The 19,925-nt window shown below is 42.7% G+C and overlaps 1 protein-coding gene and 1 pseudogene across 1 annotated transcript in view; both read right to left on the minus strand.

The window, feature by feature from the left end:
* Positions 1-19,925, minus strand: part of LOC103039624 (polyunsaturated fatty acid lipoxygenase ALOX15B-like) — a 398,882-nt pseudogene that overhangs the window by 7,006 nt on the left and 371,951 nt on the right.
* Positions 1-19,925, minus strand: part of LOC125782391 (polyunsaturated fatty acid lipoxygenase ALOX15B-like) — a gene marked incomplete at its 5' end in the record, with an annotated part of 31,572 nt that overhangs the window by 5,828 nt on the left and 5,819 nt on the right. Inside the window, 6 exons of the mRNA XM_049466288.1 lie at positions 741-913; positions 8,841-8,927; positions 15,308-15,511; positions 16,637-16,780; positions 17,022-17,191; positions 17,283-17,389. Of these exons, the coding sequence (XP_049322245.1) occupies positions 741-913; positions 8,841-8,927; positions 15,308-15,511; positions 16,637-16,780; positions 17,022-17,191; positions 17,283-17,389 (885 nt within the window). The remainder of the gene's footprint in view (positions 1-740; positions 914-8,840; positions 8,928-15,307; positions 15,512-16,636; positions 16,781-17,021; positions 17,192-17,282; positions 17,390-19,925) is intronic.

The following is a 19,925-nucleotide window of genomic DNA, read 5'->3' on the forward strand; positions in this document are numbered from 1 at the left end:
ATTTATTTCAACAGAGTTGCATTAATAAAAGATCCTTTTTTGATGATAGGAGATATGGACCCCTGCGCATTGATGAAATACCTGGTGGTTCAGTATATTCAGTCAGCCAGGTGACCTCATTCTTTGAACCTGACCAACTGTAGCAACCCCAGATCATAGCACCACCCCCACAGGCTTGTACAGTAGACACTAGGAATGATGGGTGCATCACTTCACATGCCTCTCTTCCAACCCTGATGCTCCATCACTCTGGAACAGGGTAAATTTCCACTCACCAGACCACATGACCTTCTTCCATTGCTCAGAAGTCTAAATTCTCCCTAGCAAACTGAAGCCTCAGTGATAAGTGGTTTTCTTAAGGCTAGATAGCTGTTTAGTCCCAATCCCTTGAGTTCTAGTGTTGTTTTTCTACAATTCACCAAAAGTTTTATAATGATCATTCAAGATTTTAGTAGTTTTTACAATATCAAGATTAACATCTTTTCCAGAACCACAGGATGTGCTTTTCCCCATGGTTGCTTAACAAATGATAAGCTACTCACTGCTTCAGTTGGGGTTAAATAACTTGTTGCCAGCAGAAACATAAATCACCCATGCAGTAATTATTCAATGGGAGGTTTCTACATATTTGCTACTTGATAAGTCTAGGTGGTGACCTTTAATTGGACAGGCAGTGTATATACATGTATATACATTTTAGATTTAGATTTAAATTGTTTTAGAGATCATTTCTACTGTACTTGTTGATGATGTTCCAGAGCTTTTGGGCTTCATCTCTATAGAAGTAGTTGGGGATGTCCTGCAGACCTCTCTCCTTGATATTTTCCGGAAGACAGAGGGAGCTGTAGGTCAGGGTGGAGAAGGCTTTGGGCAGGTATGTCTTGACTGCATCTTTCTGACCTATTGAAGTGAACTGGCAGAAACAAGCAATAAAATTATTGATTAGCATCATGGGGTATTTTAATCTGAAATTTCATAATTAAACTTATATATAAATAACTTAACTTATATATAAATATAATTACACTTTTAGTGGTGTACTTAAATATTTAGTGGTGTATTTAATGAATTTAAATTTTTAACTTGAGTTTGATTTTTTTGAGTGTTTTGAACTGGTGAAATTTGCTGGTCAGAAATAAAAATAGGATTTTACGAATTGAAAAATTCAAATATATATAGTCATTTTTAAATAATTCAGAGCCATTAATTAAAATCTATATGATTCAAAGCTCCATATGACCATGTGTGTAATGGGGAGGAGGGCTATTGACAAGCAGTGCTTCAGCCCAAAGGATTGCTGAATCCTACTGTAGAACAGCAGATCAAAAAAAAAAAAAAAACTGAAAACACATCCCAAAGAGGATTGAACCCTGCCCGTTGCGTTCACGGCCCAATGCTCTATCGCTGAACTGGCTACCCTTTATGACATGGGGTGAGGGGAAACTTAACAGCAGGGCTTCCAAACTAAACAGAGATGTAAACTGTGGAACTTGTGGGCTTAAAGTGGCTTGACCTGGGAGGAGAGGAACCGCGGGAGAGAAGGTGAGTGAACCACGTGTCTCGCAGCCACTTTACACACACACACACAAACACACACACAAACACACACACACACACACACAGACCTGAGAGAGAGAAAAGGGGAGGGGAGCTGAGGAGGAAACTCATCCAACCAAACTCAAAAGAATAAGAGGACAGGGAATCTTGAGAGGGGAGACAAGAAAGACGGTGATGCCGCTTAGTCTTGCTCCAAGAACAGACAGAAAAACGGCACTTGCCATGGATAGAGCAGTAGGAAAAGAAAGAGCCGAGGCTCGCTTGGGAAACCGGCATAGATTCGCTCTCACGCCTTGGCGGAATGACAGGTCCCTGGCTGAAAGCCAGACTCTCTGGCCTACCTGAAATGTGGGAGCAGGCTGCCGCCTCCTGTCCTTTTCCAGGCCTGAGGGCAGCAACGAACCATTTGGTTGGCCGAAGGCACCGCAGTGCTGGCCTCCTGTCCGGGGAAGGCAGGCGGAGCATACCAGAACTGGCACTCGAAGAGTGACATCCCCAGAGATGAGTGCCAGGTGGATGGAGCAGAGGAAGACAGACAGCAGGGGGTTTGCTCCAGTCTTGGTTGACCTTCTCTGTCTGACCTTTGGACTCGGGGTGGAACCCTGAAGAGAGGCTGATCTCTGCACCCAGCAAACGGCAGAAAGCCCCCAAACCGGCTGGTGAATTATGTCGGATGGTAGACTGTGAATACGGACTACCTGGCTGAGGAGCACTTCAGCCATCCCTGTGCGAATGGTAGCTTTGGTAGAGCAACCAGATGGGCACCAGGATCCTGGTCAGGGAGACAATGGTGGACGGTTTGTCTGGAAGAGGGAGGGGTTCCCACTGGCGAGAGAGAGAACATCTGGTTTGATCTTCTTTGACCCAGGGTGGCAAGTACAACAACATGATATCAAATCAGGTAAAGAACAACCCCCATCTAGCCTGACACAGGTTAAGATGCCTGGCTTGTTAGATATAAGCTTGGTTCTTATGGTCTGTCCAGACCAGAAAGGGGTGATTGGCTCCCTCAAGCCAATGCCTCGACTCTTCCAGGGAGAGCAGCCAGTAGCTCGCGGTCCCCCACATCGTACCTCCGTTTGGCTGGGGTGAGGCAGTGGGAGAAGTAAGTGCACGGGTGCAGTTTGCCACTGGGACCCAAGTGCTGGGACGCTTCCTGGCCCATGGAGGTTCACATAAACCACCCAGGTTTTCATGGTTTTTGCAGTCAAGACGGTTAAAGGGGCAGCGATGGTGCTAAAACCCCTTATGGACCAGAGGTCTTCTAAAACCTGTCTTTGACTGCTGCAATTTTAGCCGGGTTCATGCGCAGGGTGTTGAGGGAAAATATAAACCCCAGAAAGGACACTGTCTGCACATGGAACACTGACTTCTTCAGCTTAATGAAGAGGAACATGAGCTACGTGTTCGTCTACTAATTTGCTGTAGATTAGTATGCCATCCAGGTAGACGAACATGTAGTGGTCTAGCGCCTCCCTGAGGACCTCGTTCATGTAGTGCTGGAAGACGACAGGGGCGTACATCAACCCGCAGGGCATGACCCGGTTTTAGTAGTGCCCTGACAGGGTGATGAACGCTTCTATTTATCCCCTTGCTTGACTCGACCAAGTTGTAGGCACTGCGCAGGTCCAACTTGGTGAAGATGGACGCCTGCTACAGTGCCTCGAATGCGAGGACAGGAAGGGATAGTATATACAAGGCCTCAACCCCCTGTCTTTCTTCTCAATTAAGAAAAAACCTGTACCTGCTGGAGAGGTGGACGGCTGGATAATCTCCAGGGCAAGCGTTTCCTGTATGTATTCCTCCATCGCCCATCGCTCAGGCCCTGAGAGGGAAAAGAGCCTCCCCATCTATGCCCTTAACAGGCATTGGTTCCTTTAGGGCAACCAGCGGCAGTGCTAACTTTCTGGCCAACTGGATGTCCAGACAGTTGCCAGCCGCCTCCGAATCTACAAAGGCCAGCAGTGTTGTGCTGAGCGTTTGAGGGAAAACCGTGATGTCCTTCAAAGGTCCCTCAGTCTTTGGGGAATCCTGTTTTTCCAACAGTTCAGGACAGGTGGTCAGAGATGCCCCGTACCTCCGCAATACATGCATCTACCTTCCCGCATACGCTCATCAGGCTCCTAGTGAGGTAGATGAGTGTGCCCTAACTGCATGGGCTGCACCCTTAGTTCACCATCTCCATCATGGGCCCAGGAGGAACTAGCACTGTGGTTTGACTGGTTAAGAGAGACATGCCTAGTGTCATTGCCCCTCCATCTCTCTCTGAGGCGATTGTCCATCCATTGTGCCAGGTCTATTAAGTCATCTTAACTCTCCGTCAAAAGGGTGCGAAAGTTGATGGCGTAATCCGCAACCAATCTTCCTCCTCTTATGCAAGTGCAAGTACGCCACCTTTGCACGCTCAGATGGGAAGTGGGATGGTTGTTGCTCAAATGCTAGTGAACATTGTAAAAGGAACCCCCTACAGCCCCTGGGTTCGTCACCATAGCGCTCTGGAGCTGGCAAGGAGGGTTCCAGACTGGACGTCAGTGGGACCTGACTGATTGGTGGGTCTGGTACTGGACGGAGTTCATTTTGACTGCCCCCACTGCCTGCAGCTGATCCACAATATGCTGCAGGGTCTGTTCATGTCTCCCAATGGCTGCTCTCTGATTCCCTAAGGTGGCCTTTACCTGTTTGAGATCTGACTGCTCTGCTGGATCCATGCTTGGACTGGATCTTTCTGTAATGGGAAGGAGGGTTACTGACAAGCAGCTCTCCAGTCCAAAGGATTCAGTACTGAGTGACTAAACGGTTCCCTTAATTACAGTTGTAAGCAGGTGTTTAAAATCAGCCAATCAGTCCTCAAAGCTCTTACAATGTGTTGGTGGGAACTGCTCTTACATACACTATACAATGTATTCCAATCACTACCATTGCCACAGGTGTAAAAACAGCACTTAGGCTTACAGAGCACTTTCTACTAAAATTAGTGAAAGAACGGGTTGCTTTCAGGAGCTCAGTAAATTCAGAGTGGCACTGTAATAGGATGCATGTATAGTTGAGAAATTCCCTCAATACTAAATATTCCACAGTCCACTGTCAGTTTTATTATAACAGAGGAAGTGATTGGGAATGACAGCAAATCACTGACAGATAGGGATCAGAAGATGTTGAGGAACATAGTGTGCAGAGGTCGCCAACTTTCTGCACAGTCAAACACTACAGACCTTCAAACTTCTGGTGGCCTTCAAGTCAGTAGCAGAGGTGGAAAGTAACAAATTACATTTACTCACATTACTGTAATTGAGTAGATTTTATGAGTAATTTGTAATTTTTTAAGTTTTTAAAATAAGTAATTTTACTTTTACTCAAGTGCATTTTGACACAAGTAATTTACTTCGCTAAAATGTACCTGCCTGGCAGGACAGAGCTGTCAGCTTTCAAATCTTCCACATCAAACCTGCGAAGCTGTCAGGTGCAGGTGCAGGGAGGACGCGGAGGCGGACGCAAATGCAAACAAAAAGGGATTTATTAAAGAAAACAAATACAAAATACACAGGGAATAAACTGAAAACAGGACTGAGGAAACTGGGGAACACATAGAGCACTGACAGATGATAAACATACAAGGATCGACACCGGGGAAATGGAACACGGACCTTAAATAGAGGTGCACACACACAGGAAACAGGAAACACCTGGGACGAAGGGGCGGAGCTACAAAGGAACACAGGTGAGTGGAAAAACACTGGGAATGAAACACAGAGGAGCCGGGTCACATGAGAACATACAGACATGAGAACAGACAGAGAATAGGCAGAAGATATGACAGAAGCTGCTGCTTTGAGATTAGTACCACTTTTCTTCTAGAATTTGTTAGATTATATTTCTTTTAGAATTTTGAGCTTAGTTTAGTTAGTTATTTTCCTATTTCATATCTATTTTTTTGTTTTTATTAAATGTTGTTATTAGCTTATTTGCTAGCTTGTTGCTGCCTTCTTTGTTATTTAGCATACAGAACTACTCACTGGTCTTTTCTATAAATGTTGATTTATTCATTTAATAGCTGTATTTAACTATTTTAAGCCAGACAGACATTGTGTGATTTTTTTTAATCGGGTGCGGAGAGCTCATCTGCATGTTTGAATAGTTTGTCCTGTAGGAAAACGCACGCAATTTATATGCTGACACTGTTGTCTGACTGGCAGGCTGAGAGGCTTACATCTTTAGTATGCAGACTATATTATTGTATATTATTGTTATTAATTTTCCACTATTTTAAAGAGCAGGATAGTTTGCCTTTTATTTCGACAGAAGAGACTTGAGACTTGACTCGGACTTGTGACCAAAGACTTGTGAACATCTCTGCTGTCGAGTTATGCTACCCATCGATATGTGCTTTTTACGGCACTGCGCATGCGTCGACTAACATTCTTTTTTGTATGATTTCAGGTTTTTAATGGTAATTCCTTACATTTGTTTATTGGAAACATTAAACAATTTGCTTGAAAGTAAAAAAAAAATGTAAATTTAAATAGCAGTTAAAGCATAGCAATTGCAAGTGAAAAAATAGTAATGAACTGTAAAACTATAAAAATACAGTTTATAGTCACATATAGGACCATAACCTTTTAAGAGTAAAAAAAAAATGGATCATAGAAACCTATGCCACTTGTTCTTGAAAATGTTTTATGGGGTGGTCTGAACAAATACTGCCTGAAAGGTCCAAATTATTATGTGGAATAATAGTTTATTTAAAACAGTTTAATTTATGATTTGTACTTTTTTACATAAAATAAAGTAACTATGTAACTTTTACTCTTAAAAAGTACTAAGTACTTTTTTACTTTTACTTGAGTAGATTTTTAGATGCATACTTTTACTTTAACTTGAGTAGAATTTTAGCTAAGTACTTTTACTTAATTACAATTTTCAGTACTTTTTCCACCTCTGGTCAGTAGAGTGTAGAGAGCTTCATGGAATGTGTTTCTATAGCAGAGTAGATCCATCCAAGCCTCACCAATTAAAATGAATTGCAGTGAATCATTTTTGCACTATTGTGTAATATAGAAACTGTCTCTGTCTACATCACCAAGTGCACTGATGATGTAACCGACCTCAAGACCGTCACTGTTCGAGCGAATCAGAAACCATGGCTGACAGGAGAGGTCCACAAGCTCCTGAAGGCTAGAAATGCAGCCTTCAGAACAGGTGACCAGGCAGGCCTGAGGTCAGCCAGGGCCAACCTGTCCCGCGGGATCAGGAAAGCTAAGAGGCTGTACTCAAAGAAGATTTCCCAACACTTCAGTGACAGCAGAGACACACAGAACCTGTGGCAGGGTATCCAGTCTATCACAGGCTATAAACCACATCCACAGACCTGCGACAGCGACACATCTCTGCTGAACGACCTGAATGGGTTCTTCGCAAGGTTCGAGCCACTCAACAACACACCCGCCCAGAAATCCATCCTTCCTCCTGGTGACCAGGTGCTGACGCTGTCCCCAGACAGTGTGAGGAGAGCATTCAGCAGGATCAATGCTCGGAAAGCTCCTGGGCCTGACAACATTCCTGGCCGTGTGCTGAGAGACTGTGCCTGGGAACTCGCAGAGGTTTATACTGACATTTATAACACCTCTCTGAGCCAGGCGGTGGTTCCCACATGCTTCAAAGCCACCACCATCATCCCTGTCCCAAAGAAGGCATCGCCATGCTGTTTCAATGACTATCGTCCAGTTGCACTCACCCCCATCCTCATGAAGTGCTTCGAACGACTAGTCATGCATCACATCAAGTCTTTGCTCCACCCCTCCCTGGACCCCTACCAGTTTGCTTATCGGTCAAATCGCTCGACCGATGATGCCATCTCCACTGTTCTCCACTCAGCCCTCACACACCTAGACAAGAAGAACACCTACGTCAGAATGCTGTTTGTTGACTTCAGCTCAGCATTCAACACAATCGTCCCCCAACAGCTCATACACAAACTGGACAGTCTGGGGCTGAGCACTTCACTGTGCAACTGGCTGTTAGACTTCCTGACTGGAAGACCACAGGCAGTGCGGGTTGGCAGCAGCACATCCAGCATCACCACACTGAACACAGGGGCTCCCCAAGGATGTGTGCTGAGCCCCCTTCTGTTCACTCTGCTGACCCACGATTGCACACCAGCACACACCTCCAACCTCTTCGCCAAGTTTGCGGATGACACGACGGTGGTGGGTCTCATCAGCAACAACGATGAGTCACACTACAGGAGCGAGGTGAGCCGCCTGGCCTCCTGGTGCAAACACAATAATCTCTCTCTGAACACAGAGAAGACCAAGGAGATTGTTGTGGACTTCAGGAGAACTCACACACTGCACACCCCTCTGTTCATCAACGGAACTGCTGTGGAGAGGGTGAGCAGCACCAAGTTCCTGGGTGTGCACGTCACAGAGGACCTCTCCTGGAGCACCAACTCAGCGTCACTGGCCAGGAAGGCAAACCAGCATCTCTACTTTCTCCGCAAGCTGAGAAGAGCTGGAGCCCCCACCCCCATCATGACCACCTTCTACAGAGGGGCCATCGAGAGCATACTGACCAGCTGTTTCACCGTGTGGTACGGGGCCTGCACAGCATCCTGCCGCAGGACCCCAGCGCATCGTGAGAGCAGCTGAGAAGATTGTTGGCACCTCTCTCCCCTCCCTTCAGGACTTGTACAGCTCCCGCCTCACACGGAAAGCCCTCCGTCTGGCAGGAGATCCCTCTCACCCACTACACAGCTTCTTCAGCCTGCTGCCATCAGGGAGGAGACTGCGGAGTCTCGGGGCGAGGACCAGCAGACTGCGAGACAGCCCCATCCATCAGGCTGTGAGGATGCTGAACTCTCTTCCTGCTCTACCCCCATCCCAATCCTGCCCCCAGCACACACTCACTCAGCATCCTGACCCCCCCCCCCCCCCCCCCCCCCCTCACCCACTACACAGCTTCTTCAGCCTGCTGCCATCAGGGAGGAGACTGCGGAGTCTCGGGGCGAGGACCAGCAGACTGCGAGACAGCCCCATCCATCAGGCTGTGAGGATGCTGAACTCTCTTCCTGCTCTACCCCCATCCCAATCCTGCCCCCAGCACACACTCACTCAGCATCCTGATTGTATTGTACACATAGTGTCTCCCATTCTCCTTTATTATATCTATTATCTGTACTTGCTGTAAAATTGGGAAGGAGAGTAACGTAATTTCAATTCTCTGTATGTCCTGTACATATGCAGTACTGACAATAAAACTACTTGACTTGACTTGACTTGACTTCATACCTTATCAAAAATTCCTCCAGGTGAGATCAGCAGGTTTCTGGCCATGATGTTGATCTGCAGTGTGTAGAGAGTGTGGGGCTTCAGGAGCTAAAGGTGGAAAGCAGTGTCATTATTAACATATAATAACATATAAATGATTTATTATTAAATGTCTTTATATCCAACAAAACTACAATTGGCTGGATGATGAATAGCTTCACCAACCATTAACCATGAATAAAAGAAAAGTTTTTTTTTTATCATTATCATTCTTAGTCTAAAAAATGGACAACAAATCACAAATTCTACCAGGCCATAAGTATTTGGACAGTCACACAGTGTTCATGAATTAGACTCTACATGCCACCACACTGAATTTAAATTAATTTAATTGAAGCATAGACTAACAGATTTAATTCAAGAGGCTGAACAACAATATCCTATAAGTGTTTAAGAATTAAGAATTTAAGAACCGTTTTCTACAAAGCCTCCTCATTTAAGGGGCTCGAATATAAAAGCTATTTTTTAGGCTACATGAGTTGTTTTTGCATTAATCCATTATTAGTTAATCAGATAAAAGGTCTATAGTTGAATCAAGGTGTGGCATTTGCATTTGCAAACTGTTGTTGTGAACTTGAGGTAGGCCTGGACAATAATTCGATATCGGTATTTATCGCGATAAGAAATGTTTCAATAACGGTGATATCATTTTTGTGGTATATCGATATGTATTATTTACACGGACAGGCATTTTTTACTGGTGTAAGCTCGCCCCAGGGCTGAACACAGCCTCCGTAGCTGAGCTATGTCTGTGCGTGATGACGTAATCACACAGGCACGTAGCCAGATAGGCTAGGCTAGGCTAGGTTAGATTTGGCTAGGCTAGGCTAGGCTCGGGTCCGCTCCGCAACACATCTAAAATGCCTCGCGCTGGAGCCAAACGGACCCGGGACGAGCAAATTCAAGGCTTGGGTAGGCTAGGTTCGCATCTGAAATGTTCCGCACTGGAGCGGAGCTGAACGGAAGGGAACCAAGCCGAGCCTAGCCTAGCCTAGCCTAGCCTCGGGTCCGCTCGGGCAGCGGTCAGCCGTGGGTCCGCTCGGGCAGCGGTCAGCCGTGGGTCCGCTCGGGCAGCGGTCAGCCGCGGGTCTGTTTGGGCAGAATGAATGCCCCTGCCACTTCCACAAGTGATTAATTGAAGGAGGGAGGTCTAATTCAGTGGTGAGTATTTGGTTCGTCTTTAGAAGGTCTGATAAACTTCAGTTTGCTGCTAATTGTGCCGGAGAGTGGAGCCGACCAGCAGTGGTAACGTTAATACAGCTAATCTGTTCCACCACCTTAAATAACTCCACTACATACAATATTTTCCTTATACTGACTGAAGCACTTTTATAGCTTATGTTGTAACTAAGTTAACTAAGTTAAGTTTATGAATCCTTTAGGTTTGTTTATTTGACAGGTATATCATGTTCCTTTTATGTATATGAATACTTCTAGTATTCTGGCTGAAGCACTTTTATAGCTTATGTTGTAACTGAGTTATTTATAGTTGATAAAGCCTATAGGTTTGTTTATTTGAGGGGAATGTCTTGTTGTTTTTATGTATATGAATACTTCTTGTATTCTGGCTGAAGCATTTTTGTAGCTTATGTTGTAACTAAGTTATTTATAATTCATAAAGCCTATATGTTTGATTATTTGACAGGAAATTTAGTTCCTTTCATGTATATAAAGGCTTCTTGTATTCTTTATCCTGGTTGAAACACTTCTGCTTTGATCTGTTAAATATGTTTACAAAAGAGTTAGACGCTCTGCCTCTGTTGTAATTTAAAGTTATTTTAGTTAGTTAGTTATATAGGCTTATGTTTGACAGGGATGTCGTGTTTTTATTTTGCTATATGCAAATAAAATTGAGCATTGATTTATTTTGATTTGTTTTTATTTCTTAATTATTATAAAGTTTTTGTGAAAGGAAGTTTCAAAGACTTAAATTAAAATTTCAGACAGTAGTGTACAGATTTCCATTGCAGGGATTCTTTGCAGTTTTCTGAGGCCTTCAAAGTATTTATATCGATATCGAAATTATATCGTATTGACTGAAATTAAGGAATATATCGTGATATAAATTTTGGCCATATCGTCCAGCACTAACTTGAGGTTATAGGTGCTATCAATGAAAATGATTAGGCTGAAAAAAGAGGAAACCCATCAGAAAAATAGAAGGAATCTTAGGAGTGGCCAAATCAACAGATCGGTACATTCTGGTAAAAAAGGGAGCAGTGGTGAGCTTAAAGGTACATTCTGTAGGAACTGAGAGTGAGTGTGTGAAATGGCTACAGAAGTCCAATTTCAAAACACCACAGAGGAGTCTGCCCTGCCCACCCCTCCCCAGCCATGAAACTACCTCGGGTTGCCAAATTCAGCAGGCTAAATGTACTCCATCTACACAAAGTTTAGAGTAGTAGGAGAGGCAGAGAATTTAGAGCATGAGCGAGAGGAGAAATACAGCATTTCTAAACTCTTCTATCACCCGTATTTAGCGTTATATTGACTGTATTTTACACGAGGGAGCGCCGCAGTCGGTGGGAGGGAGCGCCGCGGTCGGCTGTGCCCCACGCGAGGCAGCGCCGCGGTCGACAGCTCTAATCCCTAGTAAGCACATCTAGTGGTAGTGATACCTGACTAAATTTAAGCTTACCTGTTCAGGAGAAAAGTAGCAGCTCTGGGTCGATCTTGTAGTTTATTTGAGCTATAAGTCTCCACCGTTCGAACTCACTGCCAATATTCACTCTTGTTATATTCCTTCTTTGGTCACTGAGCTTTTTTGAGACATGCTGAGGCTTTTTAAGCTGTGTTACAGCTATGGTTTAAAGTATATCAGTTCAGTATATCAGTCTAAAGTAAAGAGAATACTTCAATGCAGTTCTGGAACAGCATTCTTTGAACAGGTTAAATTAGGATCAGCCTGTACTAAAATGATGAAACTAAGGAAGTATGGAGAATGTTACACCTAAGACTGTGTCTGTCTCTGTTTTCCTGTCTTGTGTCCCTAGCCATGTGCTTTTTTGAGCACATGGCATTTGTTTTGGTTATCCTTCTGTTTCACCGCAGCCCCGCCCTAGCCGTTAGTGTTGTAACCTCTTGTCTCATTTGTAACCCCGCCCCCTTGTAAGCTCCCACAGGTGTCCCTTATGTTTGCCTGTGTATAAATACCCCATGTGCTCCTTTGTTATCTGTCGTGCTTTTTGTTTGACCTTGTCCTGTAACTCTGTGTAGATCTTGTTTATCTGTTTTGTTTAACCTCAGAGCTGCTGTGTTTTTTGTCTTCAATGTACCAAGTTTACTTTATGTAGTTTGTTTCTTTGTTTGTTATTTTTGCTTGTTTGTTTCAGTCTTAGTTTATCCTGTTTCGTAGTGTTCTAGTGTTCTTGTTCTAGTTATCTTTCTTTATATTACGCCTGTAGTATTTTGTTCTTTGTTAGTCATTTAATATGTCTAATAAAACTGACCTGCATTTGCATCCGGCCTCCTCCGTGTTACATAAAGCACAACCCAACGAGGATGCAGCAAGTCGGTATTTAGCGAAGCAGGAACAAACAGAGTTTTTGAGGAGCCTTGTCTCTAAGCTGCAAGATGGTCAGCCACTGTTATTGCCCTCCTTGATGTCTGGCCCCTGTGAGTACCAGCGCCAGCAGCTCCTGCTGCTCCAGCACCAGCAGTACCTGCTGCCACAGCTCCCTGTGCCCGCGGCTCTGGCCGCCGGTGACCGTGTGCCCGCGGCTCCGGCCGCCCCTAACCCAGTTCCTACTGCCACCCATGTACGTGTACCTGCGGCACCCACCCCTGATCCTGTGCCCACTCCCAGAACTTTGTATGCCCCCAGGCCTATCCCCAGGCATGCTCCCAGGTCACGGGCTCCTAGGCCCGCCCGTACCCTTGTCTCTACCTGTCTTGGTCCCCGTTACTCTCTGCGTTACAGTTCCCGTGTTTGGTCAATTTTCAGTTCCTGTCCCCCTCACTGTGTTAGTCTCAGTTCCTGTCAATGTTTTAGTTCCTGTCCCCATGTCCAGTCCTGTCCAGTCCCCAGTACAGTCTCCTTCTCCTGTCCAATCACCTGTCCAGTCTCCGTCTCTGTCTAGCGTTTGGCCCTTTGTCCAGTCTCAGCCCCCTGTCCAGTCTTTTGTCCGTTCTATGTTCCCGTCCACAGTCCAGTCTTCATCCCAGTCTAGTGTCCGACCCCCTGTCCAGTCTTTTGTCCAGCCCAGGTCCCCTGTCCAGTCTAAATCCCTTGTCCAGGCTCTGTTCCCTCTCTCTCGACGCCTCTGGTGCCGTTGAGGAGGGGTACTGTCACAACTTAGACTGTGTCTGTCTCTATTTTCCTTTCTTGTGTCCCTAGCCATGTGCTTTTTTGAGCACATGGCATTTGTTTTGGTTATCCTTCTGTCTCCGCCCTAGCCGTTAGTGTTGTAACCTCTTGTCTTATTTGTAACCCCGCCCCCTTGTAAGCTCCCACAGGTGTCCCTTATGTTTGCCTGTGTATAAATACCCCATGTGCTCCTTTGTTATCTGTCGTGCTTTTAGTTTGACCTCGTCCTGTAACGCTGTTTAGATCTTGTTTATCTGTTTTGTTTAACCTCAGAGCTGCTGTGTTTTTGTCTTCAATGCACCAGGTTTACTTTATGTAGTTTGTTTCTTTGTTTGTTATTTTTGCTTGTTTGTTTCAGTCTTAGTTTATCCTGTTTCGTAGTGTTCTTGTTCTAGTTATCTTTCTTTGTATTATGCCTGTAGTGTTTTGTTCTTTGTTAGTTATATAATATGTCTAATAAAACTGACCTGCGTTTGCATCCGGCCCCCTCAGTGTTACAGAGAAGATTTAGAATGGCTCAACACAATGCTTACCACATCCTCTGTAAAACATGGTGGTGGGATGGGCTTCCAAATTCACTCCATTGAATATTAATGATGATAAAGTTACAGTGTAAAGTTAAAGTGTACAGGGATTTACCAAAGGAAGCCAGGTTAATTGAACAGGGCTGAAAAGTAAAGGTGGACAGTGATGCAAAACATACTGCAAAAGCAAGCCAGGAGTTTTTTAAGGCACAGAAGTGAAATATTCTGCAGTGGCCAAATGAATTATTAGATCTTAACCTGATCAAGCAGAATTTTTCTCGGCAGAAGAACTAGGCAGAAAGACCAACAAACTAGCATTTATCCCCTGGAATTAAATCTTAAAGTGTACACTTCAACTGCATCTTAATGGTTTCATACAGTTTGGTGGCATGAGGAGCCCAAATCATGAATAATGTTTAAAAAGACTCCTGGTGCTACGTTCCTCCTGCTTTGCTATGTGGAGTCTATGTATATACAGTATATGTCTATGACATTAGCGATACAAATATGTCGGTGCACGGAGCTGAAGCTAGCAATATAGGATGTAATAAGTAGTGTTTAATAAGCTTCTTGTTCACTTTTTAAGTTATTCATGCCTCGTTTAAATGTCATGGCTCTTCGGATTCTCGCAAGAAGGTGTGGAGCTACTTTAAAAAAAAAAAGTGATTTATCAGGGCAAATTATGCCCCGTGTCACCCAGTCTGAAGGGTGTTTAGACAAACTGTTAAAATTTCTAAATCTTGGAATGCTGTGGTAGGTGAGAAATTAATCAAAGGTAAGTACTTTTAATCATGTTTTACTACACCAAAAGTCAATTAGTTCTCCTTTGAAGAGTAACTACATTCTAAGACATTTTTAAATATGAAATATGTTGCTCTATAAATAATAAAACATACCAGCCATGCTTAAATGCTTAAAATGAGATGCACATATTAACAGAATTTAGATATTTTACCATATTCTGTTCAAATTCTTAATTATTAAAGTAAAAAAAATAGAAATTTGTATTTTAGTGAATACAGTCATTGATTTTAGTATACATATTTTCATTTATACTATCTGCCTTTGGGCTTTTTTATGAAGCCAAAAATGATGGTGAATTAATGTTTGATAATCTGTTTGATGATCTGTTTGATAACAGATAACAGATGGATGGCACTGTGCTTATTAGTAGGTTTGGTTGATATGTTTTGTGGATTATGGCAATAGTTCACCCCAGTCTTTAGATACTGACCTCAAAACATCGGCCCAATGCTAGCAGCTAAACTCAGCAGTAAGGAATGGAGGGTGTTAGCTTGAATGCTAATTGTAGTCCAAGAAGAATTCATTCCTGATTTTTGATATCAGAATGATATCCCTGTGCTGGCTAGATATGGTAAGTTCCGCTACCTGAAATGATATGTATGAAATGTGTATGATGTAAATGATAAAATGTAAATGATACAGGTGCGGTCTGGTTAGAGACTGGGTCTTGCCCTGCAGCCCTATAAAAGGCTTTCTGAGGTTACTTTGTGAGGTTACTCACTCTTGATGAGAGATCATTGGCTGCTGGACATGCTTCTGTGATGCAACTAAAGAGAAACTGTAAAGATGCTCACCTTGTACAGCGGGTGAGCTGATGGCAGGTTACGGAGAGTTGCAATGGTGAAAACCTCAGCCAGCAGGTGAGTACGCAGCAGGTGGAAGTTGAGCTCATGTTCCTGAAACTCTGCATTCCTCACAAAGATCTTTGCCAAGAGCCAATCCCACTGGGAGTCAGTGGGCAGGAAGATGGGGTTGTTTTCATCCGGTTTCTGGTGCAACTGTGGATAATCAGACATGTTTCCAAACTGATCTATAAAGTGTTTAATTTCTGTTAATAACTATAGTAACACAATACAGGAAAATGACAAATCCTGCACCCAGCAACTGGGGTTATATATACAGTAGAGCCCATCCTATTCCCTTCCCCTCTACTCTACTCTCCCACTCACTCACCTTTAACTACATGACTCTAGTAACATCCCACCTAACAGCTAGGTTGCTTTGGCCTTTTATGATTCAATCAGCAACATTTAACCCAAGTATAAACACCCAATGCCTAACAGCTAGGTTACTGTAGCCATTTATGATCTGATCAGCAACATTTAACCCAAAGATCCAAAGCCTAACAGTTAAGTTGATGTGTCCTTTCATGATCCAATCAGCAACATTTACCCTAAACATGAAGACCTGACACCTAACGGCTAGGTTGCTGTTGCTGTTTATGATCTGATCAGAAACATTTAACACAAATAGGAACATATAACATTTCCTTCACAAATACACTCATAATTCACAAGCTCATGTGGGTTTCATATATATCTCTGTTTGCTTTATGTTTGCTTGATACTGGGATGTGTCCATTATCCCCAAAAAATCCACAGTTTGGAAAATACACACTCAAGAGTTGGAGTTACTACTCAATATAAAGTGAAACTCTGGGGTAGTAAACAGTTGTGGTCTACTTGTCTGTTGTGACTGGTAGCAGTTCATGTTAGCATTATTGTAACATGAAGGGATTGTTAAAATGCACAACCCTAATATGCGAGGGGTGGTGATAAATTACAAAGTTATGGTAAAAAAAAAAAAAAACCTCACTGAAGCTCAATGATTACCTGTTCAGGGGAAAATGTGCTCTGTGTCTGTCTTTTGGGGTCTTCTGGGCTCTAAGCTGACTCCATTTATAAAACTCACAGCCAATATTACATCCTGTTTTGTCTCTGTTTATAGAGAGTTTTAGAAAGATTCTGAGGCTTTTTAGGCTGTGTAGCACCTAATACTGATTCTGCTAAACCAGCTTTCTCACTTCCATGGATGCAGTGCACTGTCTGTCTGCTGTTGTGTGTGTATTCCTGGTAACCCGGGGTGTGGAAACAGAACTGGGAAATTGGTGGAGGAATTGGTACCTGTATAGCGATGGGTTTGAGAGTTTTCTCAGGGGTGCTGTAGAGCAGACAGAGTGGAGCAGCCAGATACTGCTGTTTCCCATCAATCTTATTTCCCTTAAATCCGCTCAGGCGTTTATAATCACAGAGGAAGATATTTCCTTTCTGCAGAACAGAAACAAGAATCACAACACGGCTAGAAATTGCTATATATATATATATATATATATATATATATATATACAGATATATAATTTATAAACATTGTTCATAAAAAGAAAAACAATAGTGGGTGCTTGGATGGGGGACCAATTGCTGCATGTGCTAACTGTGCTTCATTCTGTTTTATTCAAGCAGAATAAATCTCCCAGCTTCCTGCACCTGTGTGTGTGTGTTACATAATCACCATCATTTCCGTCTTCAAACTGCCTCCTTCCAAAGAAGACCTGACCATGTCCTCAGTGACGGGAAAATTGCTGGGCAGCTTGGTGCAGAGCTCAATCAGCATGGGGTTCAATCCATTGAGCGTCTGATAGCCAAAGAACTCATCTTCCTGCCAGTGCTGCTGGACGTAAGCTGTAAGAATACATAGTTTATATTAATCAGACCTGATCAAACTTCATGAGCCTGAATAGATAATATTTATTTAGAACTCTGAGAAACTCACCTCCAGCCTTGTTGGGTTTGGGGTGACGGAGGATTGACTGAAGTTGGTTGAAACTGCGCCATGATTCTGAGCAGGCCATCAAACTCTCAAGCTCCAGCTCAGCCAGTCTGAGAAACACATTAGTAGCTTGATTTTTTTTCTTTTTTCTTACACAAGGAATGTTAGCCTTAACTCTAAATAAATAACCTTTTTTATATTTCTATATTTTTTTTATTGGGAGGTTGGTTATATATTTAATAAAAAGGACAACATTTTTGAATAATTAATGTGTTTTATTATTAATTTAGCACATTTTCCATCGTGCAGTACTGGGATAACCCTGTCCTTTTAAGAAGGTACACTTTACCATCATAAGGTTGACCTTACAACCCTAAAGATATTTTCTCATATTTTAATATACTCATATTGTCTCCATACTTATCTGAGGTAAAGCTTAATTGCCCCCTTTGTTGTGGTAAAATATCACAGTAATTAATTAAGAAAATCAAAATGTAACTTTTAAACATAACATTGTCACCCTGAACAATTAAGCATAATAAAAAGTACGAATAAAGAGTGAAAATAAAATGATTAAGCTGGAAAATATTTTTTTAGTCTGAAGTTTAATAAATATGATACATATTCAAAAGAAAAAAAACTGTACAAGTTTTAAGATTCCAAAAGGCACTGATAATTACCCATTAATTGTGATTTGTTGGTAGTATTATATTATATAACAGGTATTGAACTGGATCTTACACTTTCACAGCCTTGTACATCATTTCCATGTCCTTAGTGAATGAGAATCTGACCTCACTCGGCAAATCAGACGCTGAATCTGCATGAATGCTGGAGGGTAAATCTGTATTTTTCCTCCACCTGCAGGACAGAAATAATCTAAATGAGTGAACGAGGTAGACCAATTTTAGGCAGTAGATCGTAATCTTTAAGATCTTTGTAAGAAAATCACATTTTATCCTTATTGTGATATAAGTTTTAATGATAAACACAATGAAAGCTGTGACAACAATGTCAAAAATAGCAAACTCATTTACATTTCACTCATTTACAGCACCAAAGAGAGCTCTCACACCTCAGACTGTACTCATAATACATAAGGTTTAGAGGTAAAGTTGGGCAGAGTTAGACAGAGCGAGGTAAAGTAAGGTAAAGTGAGTTAGAGTGAGGCAGGTAGATAAAGTGATGTGAAGTGCAGTAAAGTGAGACAAAGTAAGGTAGAGTAAGTTAGAGTAAGGCAGAGTGAGGCAGGCTGAAGTAGAGTAAAGTAAAAGTGAGACAGAGCGAGTTAAAGTAAGGTAGAAGGAGTTAGAGTGAGGCAGGCTGAGAAAGATTGAGGGTTAATGTGTGGCAGACCAAACTAAAGTAAGGTAGAGTGAGGCAGGCTAGGGTAGAGTGGGGTAAAGTACAGCAGAGTAAGGTAAAATAAGGTAAAATGAGCTAAAGTAAGGTAGAGATAAAGTACGGCAGAGTGAGGCAGGCTGAGGTAGAGTGAGGTAAAGTGTGGAAGAGTGAGGTAAAGTAAGATAGAGTTAGTTAGAGTGAGGCAGGCTGAAGTAGAGTGAGGTAAAGTGCGGCAGAGTGAGGTAAAGTAAGGTAGAGAGAGTTAGAGTAAGGCAAAGTGAGAGAGTAAGGTAGAGGGAATTAGAGTAAGGCAGAGTGAGATAAAGTAAGATAGAGGCAGTTAAAGTAAGGCAGAGTAAGAGGGAGTTAGCGTAAGGCAGAGTGAGATAAAGTAAGTTAGAGGGAGTTAGAGTACGTCAGAGTGAGATAAAGTAAGGTAGAGGGAGTTAGAGTAAAGCAAAGTGAGAAAAAAGTAAGGTAGAGGGAGTCAGAGTAAGATAAAGTAAGGCAGAGTGAGATAAAATAAGGTAGAGGGAGTTAGAGTAAAGCAAAGTGAGAAAAAAGTAAGGTAGAGGGAGTCAGAGTAAGATAAAGTAAGGCAGAGTGAGATAAAATAAGGTAGAGGGAGTTAGAGTAAAGCAAAGTGAGATAAAGTAAAGTAGAGGGAGTTAGAGTAAAGCAGAGTGAGATAAAGTAAAGTAGAGGGAGTTAGAGTAAAGCAGAGTGAGATAAAGTAAAGTAGAGGGAGTTAGAGTAAAGCAGAGTGAGATAAAGTAAAGTAGAGGGAGTTAGAGTAAAGCAGAGTGAGATAAAGTAAAGTAGAGGGAGTTAGAGTAAAGCAGAGTGAGATAAAGTAAAGTAGAGGGAGTTAGAGTAAAGCAGAGTGAGATAAAGTAAAGTAGAGGGAGTTAGAGTAAAGCAGAGTGAGATAAAGTAAAGTAAAGGGAGTTAGAGTAAGGCAGAGTGAGATAAAGTAAAGTAGAGGGAGTTAGAGTAAAGCAGAGTGAGATAAAGTAAAGTAAAGGGAGTTAGAGTAAGGCAGAGTGAGATAAAGTAAGGTAGAGGGAGTTAGAGTAAAGCAGAGTGAGATAAAGTAAAGTAGAGGGAGTTAGAGTAAAGCAGAGTGAGATAAAGTAAAGTAAAGGGAGTTAGAGTAAGGCAGAGTGAGATAAAGTAAGGTAGAGGGAGTTAGAGTAAAGCAGAGTGAGATAAAGTAAAGTATAGGGAGTTAGAGTAAAGCAGAGTGAGATAAAGTAAGGTAGAGGGAGTTAGAGTAAAGCAGAGTGAGATAAAGTAAAGTAG

Source organism: Astyanax mexicanus, chromosome 17 (assembly GCF_023375975.1).
Source record: "Astyanax mexicanus isolate ESR-SI-001 chromosome 17, AstMex3_surface, whole genome shotgun sequence".
Lineage (NCBI taxonomy): Eukaryota > Metazoa > Chordata > Actinopteri > Characiformes > Acestrorhamphidae > Astyanax > Astyanax mexicanus.